General features: G+C 40.0%; 1 protein-coding gene across 1 annotated transcript; it reads right to left on the bottom strand.

Moving 5' to 3' along the window:
• Positions 1-1,263: 1,263 nt before the first annotated feature.
• On the bottom strand, positions 1,264-8,341 carry LOC308279910 (E3 ubiquitin-protein ligase TRIM35-like; the record flags this gene model as incomplete). Its single annotated transcript, XM_080720131.1, has 3 exons — positions 1,264-2,685; positions 5,333-5,396; positions 8,319-8,341. 3 exons carry the CDS (start codon positions 8,339-8,341, stop codon positions 1,264-1,266), a joined length of 1,509 nt encoding a protein of 502 aa, XP_080576257.1.
• Positions 8,342-9,159: the final 818 nt, after the last annotated feature.

Here is a 9,159-nt window from a genome sequence, read left to right as displayed (position 1 = left end):
CAGGTCAACAATGTCCTGGCATCAGTCTGTTTAACATGTTATCTGCATAAGCCTATGGCCATCAAGGGGAAGCCAGTGCTGATGCGTTAAGTCTACCAACAGGCCAGACTGTTTCCTCGGCTTCTCCTGAGTCCTGACTCATTCCTGCTTGGTGCTGCGCTCATTGGCAAGTCAAACTTAATGTTGATGCCTGGCACTGGGGGAGTGAGTCTGCAGTTCTAACTGCAATGGGGAGTTCATTTCACAGTTTGGGGGCCAGTAAGTTTGGGGTGGTCCCTGCTTCATTCATGTAACCATGTTGAAGAGCCCTGGTCTAAACAATTAGTATTTATTTATAAATGTTAAGGGAGTTTGCAGAACAAAACAAGAATGGAATCAAATATTTAATTATATACTATATATTTAATAAATACCCATTTATTTTCAGGTTTAAGTAGGTTTTGGATAAGGCACATTTAAAAAGCTTTATTATAAAGGGCTACTGGAGTTCATCTTCCAGAACATTTAAAACACATTTTTAAAACAAGCCAACATGTTCACCCTTTGGGGTAGCGCCTACAGACACACCGGACTTGGGATTCTGACAATGCGTCTCAATGGGAGCGGAGCGTTTTGCGCAATGCCCAGTGCGCCAACTTTACCCTCGGTTCCCATTGAAAAGCAAATCGGCTATTTTTGCTTCTTTTTAATTGGAATCCTAAAATCTAACATTTTCATTTAATTTCCAACGCATTTAGTTATATACTCATGTTAACTTTATGAACTTAAATACAAATACATTTTAATACTACTATACTAGTCATTAAGCTACCAAGATAGACTGACGGAATTAAAGCAGGTCATGTTTGGAATTGTAACTGCTGAAATCACATCAGTATTCCGCATTAAAGGGGAAGACCACCCATTTTCAATATTGAAATATGTCATTAATATACCTTAGAGGAGTTGTGTGGAAATAGAAAAAAAGTCCCCCCCCCCTTCTGTGTTGCCTAGAACTGGAGGATTGATTTTGGGGTTTGTATTGTAAAGTACAATGTGTGATGTCATCAAGTTGTAATTTACAATACAAACCCCAAAATCAATCCTCCAGTTCTAGGCAACACAGAAGGGGGGGAACTTTTTTTCTATTTCCACACAACTCCTCTAAGGTATATTAATGACATATGGGTGAAAATGGGTGGTCTTCCCCTTTAAGTGAAGGTGGGGGCCGCATGTGGCCCCCGGGCCGCCAGTTGCCCATGTATGACATAGGCAAAGCCCCCATCAGGGAACATATCTGTCAGGTGCTTTGCGCACACGTTTGGATCTTCTCGGTCCCTCCTCGGCAGGCAACTCCACTGCCATCAACTCCTCGGCCATCAACTCCTCAGAAGCCACGCAGAGAACCTGATACATCTGCTCGGTGTCACCACCACACGGTAAAACCTTCACAGGTTGCTCAGAAGAACCAGCAGTAACGAGTGGAAACAGTTTCTCTGTGAACGTGTGTGTGAACGTGTGAATGTGTGTGTTGGCCTCGGGATCGAAGAAGGAGAGCTTCCCTCCGTCCCAGTCCAGTCGGACTCTGATCCGCCGAGGGTTCCGCTGCAACCCGAGAGCAGAAGTTATATGCCATAATGGACCCGTTGACCTTTGCCTCTCGAAGGACTGTGCCACCACACCTACTGTCCAGCGTTCATTTTCTCCAACCTCCACCTCCCAGCTGTGAATCCCAGAGGCGAAGCCCTCTGAAGCCACCACAAGGGAAAGGAAGCCAGGAAATCTCTCTGGATTTTCAGGAAGCCGTTTCACTCTGCGTGTCTCAACGGCAATCATGGTCAGGTCATCCGACAGGACCGTCCCTGAACTGGCGCTGTTGGGGTCCAGAATGATAGGACTGTAGGACGCAATGTCCTTCATCTTCTCCACGACATTGAAGGTCAAGTTGCCAAGGTGTTTGGCCACGTCGATCAATGTCCCAGAGACCAGCCATGGGTCCTGTGATGTGAAAGAGTCCAAACCATCGTCTTGGGTCTGGGCCATTTTCACTGTGGTGTTGTAGCCATTGAGAAATAGTATGGGTGCGTCTTCCAGGTCCAAGTTCTCCAATAATGTGGCCTCGATCTTATCCTGAAGAGTTGCTGCATCTCTGATCTGACCTTCAAACATCTCCTTCATAGCCTGACTCTTCTGCTGCTGTTCCTCCCTCAATGCTGCAATTCTAGCCTTCTCTTCCTCAAACAGGAACTCATGCAGTTGCTTAAATTGTTCATTAATGCGACTCTCTGTGTCACGGGTCTGGAAAGCAATGTGTTCTACCGTTACATTGTATTTGTTGATACCTTTATTAAAGTCCTCCAGTTTTCTACCCCGTAAACCATATAATATATCTTCGTTTATGTGATACTGTGCGGCTTCATCGATGGTTCCATGACACACACGACACACTCCCTGATGTTTGTCCATTACGAAGGCCTCACACGTGTTCTTCAGTGACGGGTTGCAGGGTGGCCGATCTACGGGGGAGATGCTCCTGCAAATCGGACACTGATTGGATCCCTTCTCTCTCCACCACGTCCGCACGCAGACGTCACAGAAACTGTGGCGACAGGGCAGGAGAACGGGGTCCCAGAAGACGTCGCAGCAGACCGGACAGGAGACGTCCTCCTCTGAGAGGGACGACTCGGACGCCATCTCTGAGCCCCACTGTGGAAACACAAGATCAACAGCTCAACAAAAAGGTTGAAATCATTTGCATTTCAACTGTTGTGTAATTACACTGAAAAAAATAAAGATAAATACACTTTGAGTCTGAGTTTTGATGTGTCAGTTCGTAATTCTTTTTAACTTTCTATACCCTTCTACAAGGCAAATTTATTCACTTTGAATTAAATCATTTCTTACAACCAATGAATATTTGTTATTATAATTAGATCAACATTTTTAATTAAAGCAATGTACTCTTTGTATGAACCTTTTTTTTCACACACACAGACATAGTTCAAAGTTAAAAGTGGGTGGTTCTCCCCTTTAATTGTTACAACCAAAGTATTTTCTTCCCCCTTTAACGAAAAGATTTTGAAAAATAAACTTGAAATGACAAATCTACATTCTCAACATTTATTACGTACATTTGTACATGCAAGCACAAGCTCTACCTACAAAGTTACTTTCAATCCCTCATGTACTGTAAACACCCCATAACACAAACTCTGCACATAATTTGGGAGCACATATCATCGAAGGGTTAAAGGAGTAGTTCACCCCCAAAATGACTTTTTCTATTGATTACTCACGCCATGGAGACTAGAGTTCAATAATACTTTTTGTTTTTTGTCACATTCCTAAGACAAAAATTTGATTTGAGTAAATTTACTCCCATTGATTCCGGATGGGGACCTGTTTCGAAACGGGTCCCCATCCGGAACGAATGGGGGTACATTTATTGCTATCACATTTTTGTCTTAGGAATCGACAAAAAACTAAAAATATTATTGAACTCTAGTCTCCATGGCGTGAGTAATCAATAGAAAAAGTCATTTTAGATAGATGATAGATAGATAGATTTTGTAATGTAGATTTTGGGGGTGAACTACTCCTTTAAGTTAGAAACAATAAGAAACAAACTATTTAACAGAGCATCATGGACAATGAGATCAAACATGTCAATGCTGCAGTGGTGTAAAGTAACTAAGTAAATGTACTTAAGTACAATTTTGAGGTATTTGTACTTTACTTGAGTATTTCCAATAGTTTTACTTCTACTCCACTACATCTCAGATCGAAATATTGTACTTTTACTCCACTACGTTTATTTGAAAACTTTAGTTACTAGTTACTTTGTAGATATAAATTATAATATTACAAAACATACATTAGTCACTTTAGTCCTATGTTATACCTTGGCCGATCTACAAGCTCGCGACGCGTTGTGAGCTTGTAGATCTGCCATTTTCAAACATTTTGTACTTTTACTTTTGGTACTTTAAGTACATTTTGATGCCAATACTTTCGTACTTTTACTCAAGTACATTTTGAATTCTGGACGTTTACTTGTAATCTACAGTGCAGTATTGATACTTTTACTTAAAGGGATATTTCACTTTCAAAAAAACGTTTGGAATTTTATCATCTAATCAGGCTTTTATGAACACCCTGAACAGTTTTTAATTAGCTTGATTGAATATCTAGATATTTGATGTAAATGTTACCAGGCCCTCCAGGCCCAGGGCCTCTCCCAACACACACCCATTGTAACTTCAAACTTCAATTTAACCTTTTATTTTCTGGTGACTCATACTACCCTCCTAATATGTAAGCAGGCTGTGTTTTTTCGATAATGTTTTTCATTTATTTTTAATAATAATTTTTTTGTATTCCATTTTCCCAAATAATTATTAAAAATAAATGAAAAACAAAAAACACGAAAAAACACGGCCTGCTCACATATTAGGAGGGTAGTATGAGTCACCAGAAAAGATAATGTGTGTTTTTAATGATTCCATCAGGGTTAAAATGGAGTTTGAAGTTACAATGGTTGTGTATGTGGAGAGAGGCCCTTCCACTGCTCCCTGTTGAAAGTGGAATATCCCTTTAAGTACAAAATGTGAGTACTTTTTCCACCACTGCAATTCTGCAGAACCTTGCAAAGCTGCAACATCTCGTGTAAACTCTTTACTTACAAATCCATCAATCAAATCGATTGCTTTGTCAAGTATCGCAATCAAGAATCTGCCGGGAAGATTTAATTACGGGAACATACTGATATCACAGGGTCTTTTTTTTTTAATCTAAAATGATTCTTTACTGTCAAGCGCAATTTCATTTATCAAGCTTTAAATCAGGGGTCTTCAACGTTTTCAGGCCAAGGACCCCTTAGCTGAGAGAGAGATGAAGCAGGGACCCCCAGATTCCATATAGTTTAATCGTTTGACAACACAACAATCATCAGTGTATTTTGGATTCATGTCAATTTGTGTTATCAGATATTTAGTGAGCTCTTTTTTCCCCTCTACACCAAACCTCTTTGCCGAAAATAGCCATGCGAGGCGTTGTGAGCTTGTAGATCTGCTATTTTTGGCTAAAGTTCTCAGAATATGGACACTAGTTCAAGTGGTTGATATCAAAGAGAAAAAAGTTTCTATCACACAAAGATTTGAAGGACCCCTGGTAGTAACTCTGAGGACCCCCTAGGGGTCCCGGACCACCTGTTGAAGACCCCTGCTTTAAATCATTTAGAAGATGCCTTGTGTTTTCTGGACTGTCCATCTAGAATTGAATGTCTACATAAAGATTACAATTATTTAATTGACAATTACCCCCGAGCCAAGCATCAACATTAAGTATGACTTACCAATGAGCGCAGCGCCCAGCAGGAATGAGTCAGGACTCCGGTGAAGCCAAGGAAACAGTCCGGCCTGTAGCGATAAAAGAAAATCATTTCCAACTCACACCAAATACATAAACGAAATCAAACAAAGTCGATGAAGCCATGCAGTCTATGAGGCCATGAAGAATTACATTTCAACATAAAGATAAAGAGGCTAATTCAAGTTTTCCTACAGCTGCAATGATGGTGACTTTAACATTGTTCAATGCATTCACAGATTACACTTTTCTGTTTTCATTTCATTTGTCACAACCAAAAGCAGGAGTCAAATCACTAAGCCATGAAATAGTAAGCGCACAAAGCACTGTAGATCTGCTATTAAAAAAAAACATGTCTACAAGCTCACACGGTGTGACAGTTTCACATTGTATAACACCAAAGTATGCCATTTGGTTTAATCCATAAATAACATGAATTTATCATAATAGAGAACAGCAGAAACGATTTACAAGCTCAACAAACAATGTAGTCCGTGTTGGTTAGTTAGCCTGGTGCCTGTCCAACTTAGTGCGTGCTATCCGGTCAAAAACATGCCCCGCTCATTGAGTCAAAGTACAAGGAACCAAAATAAACGAAAGCGAGCTAACTGGCGTTTCATTTTCACACCACTAAACTAATGTCATTTACCCACAAGTTCACAACACAGACCGTCTGTGTCTGTGATGCGAGCTGGCTGTGCTGCTAGCCAGCCAGTAGCCACATCAATGCTAGCGATAGCGCCATCTATCCAGTACCCACAACTCAAGCAAAGCTGCAAACATCTCCATTGAAAGCAAACTTAAAATGCAAACTAATTAACTTCATTTCAGTAAAACATTTTCGTATTTCTTACCCTGGTTTTTGAAGATGTTCCAGTCACCAACAGACAGAAATGTTTGCAGCTGTCTGTCTGGTGTGTGAACCTATGGGTGTGAACAACAAACAAGATGGCTGAGATTTCAAATAAACCCGCTCAACCTTTATGACGTCAGAATCACGTGACTGCAAGGGGACGTAAAAAAACCCATCTCTTTGATTATTTAATTTAAGTTATGATAAAAGTATACTTAGTTGTTTCTGCTTGATCTGATGTATAGGTCTTCTAACATGTCTATTCATTGGTGTAACCTGATTTTAGCAGCTTTATTTTCAACATAAATCAGTGTTATTTTGGTTCAAAGTAGGCCTATTAATTTTTTTCCCCCCATGAATTAACGACATTCAATGATTTCTTTTTCTTCAGTAGGCCAACTTTCATGAAGAAATCTAAGAAAAAATAAATTCCATGAATTAGAACGGAAATGTTTCTTGTGATCTTGTAGATCTGCTGTTTTCACTAGTTTGGGTCCCAGGCCAGGCAAATGTGAAATGTCTTATTTATCTTTTGGGTCACAGGCTCAAACAAGTTTGGGAATGGGGACCATGGATTTAGATGAATTGCTGACCAAGTTCACTTTTTCCCCCCTTTGTAGATTACCCGTCCAATCTTCATTCCTGAATCCTGAGTATGAAATGATACATTATGATTAGCATGGCGTTGCCAGCCTCTTTCTTCCTCTTCACACTTCGTTATACACCACCACCGGCACCACCACCACCAGAGGGTGGAGTTGAGTCGGGCTGGAATCCAGGCTAGCATATGGAAATGAGTAAAACGGTTACTGAACAACTATAGCAATAACACTGTTACTGAACAAACATAACTATAGCAATGATTACTGTCACAATATAGAGCTATTTAACACTGTTACTGAACAAACACTCTATAGCAATGATTACTGTCACAATATTTAACACTGTTACTGCACAATCACTCTATAGCAATGATTACTGTCACAATATAGAGCTATTTAACACTGTTACTGAACAATCACTCTATAGCAATGATTACTGTCACAATATAGAGCTATTTAACACTGTTACTGAACAAACATTCTATAGCAATGATTACTGTCACAATATAGAGCTATTTAACACTGTTACTGAACACACTCTATAGCAATGATTACTGTCACAATATAGAGCTATTTAACACTGTTACTGAACAAACACTCAATGATTACTGTCACAATATAGTGCTATTGATTGAAGACTTTATTAGAAGTTTGCATAGAAAAAGGTACAGTTTCATGACGGTAGGCTACAGTTCACTGGTACAAGGTAAACTAAAAGGAGATCCTAGAAAAGCACTTGGCTTATTTCCACAGGAAACCACTGAAGTATCTCATATAACATTGAATGACAGAAGAATAGATAGAACACAGTACTATGCAGTAGGTTAGATATAGTCAGGAAAAAAAAGAAGAAAAAAAACAGTGCAAAAGATATAGGCCTATACAGTAGATAAAAAGGGGAGTGTAAGGCTGAGCTAGGTTTGTTATTGCCAGTTGCGAACGGCTGCCGCCTGTATTAAAGTGTTTTTTCAGGGCGATTTTAAAAGATGCTAGGGAACCACACTCCTTTAAGGCCTTCGGTAAGGCACTGTTACTGAACAAGCAATGGTTGATTACTATCACAATATACTGTAGTGCTATTTAACACTGTCACTGAACAAACACTAGCAATGATTACTGTCACAATATAGAGAACATAACAAATCACGGTAACACTTAACCCACAGCAAATTCAAAATAAGTTGAAAAACAGTGTTTACCATTCTCTCATATCTGCTATGAGGCCGATGCATCCTTGAATTTCAAACATTGCTATAACTAATCACTGTATTTTACTCCTTGAATAAGTAGGATAGGCTTCTACAAGCTTTCAGCTTCAGCCTATTCCTTTTAATCACATGTAACAATGACTAAGTGGATGTATGACTTGCAAAAATGTGAGTGATCAAATAAACTAAACTAAAGAAGGGAATAGGAGGGCCTACGGTTTCTCTTCACCCACAGCATGAATCAGTGCAAAGGTCACGCACTGCAAACTGTGGCAGGCAGCAGCGCACAATCCTGCACATACACCTCACCACAGGATGAGAGGCGTAGCCATGCTTTAGTGGAGAACACCCAGCTCTCACTGGCTGTCAGAGACACACAGACACCCTGCATGAGGAGATGATACAGAGGATACTATGGAGGATCACTATATTGAAGCTATGCTTTAGAGAGAGAGAGTGCTTGTTGTGTTAGTAACTCATGTTAGTGATTGTTCTTCTGATTACTGCGGCTCACGCACTGTCGACTGTCAGTGAAGTAGGTGACACTGCCACCGTTACTAAATGTAAGTGGGCCTTTTCTTCTTCTTCTCTATGCCAGAGGCAGGTCCCCACATTATTTTGGGGAGTCCACAGATGATTAACTTAATGTGCAACTTATTTTCTCACTCAACAGTAAACAAACCAACATAACGTTTAAGTGTATAGAGGGTATCTGCACATTCTTAAAGTGACAATTTAAGGACCTTTTTAATGCCTCTAAAATGACAAATTAAACATTGGCCAAATTGTCAAATATTAGAGACAGAAATTGTGAAAATAGGCATAGCAGATCTACATGCTCACAAAACGCGATGCGTTGTGAGCATGTAGATGTGCTATTTCCACAATAGAACCGTGTTAGTTATACAAAATGTAATGCCTCAACTCTTAGTGCTCGTCAGGGTGGGGGAGTCCCTGGTTAAAATATGATTATTTTGGGGGTCACGGCCTGAAAAGGTTGAGAACCACTGCTCTAGTCTATACAATGATATTATCTAGTTTTTAATTTCACCCTTTAGTAATGGTTTGTGTGCCTTTGTTGTTTTTATGCCATCATTTTGTTAACCTGTAGCACTTTGAGATGGGGACCTTTGGTGTGCCCCTGAGAAGG

The sequence above is a fragment of the Nannobrachium achirus genome (assembly GCF_963921795.1).
Source record: "Nannobrachium achirus genome assembly, chromosome: 24".
Taxonomy (NCBI): domain Eukaryota; kingdom Metazoa; phylum Chordata; class Actinopteri; order Myctophiformes; family Myctophidae; genus Nannobrachium; species Nannobrachium achirus.
The sequence above is the reverse complement of the archived record's forward strand: the minus strand, read 5'-3'. Positions and strand labels throughout refer to the sequence as shown.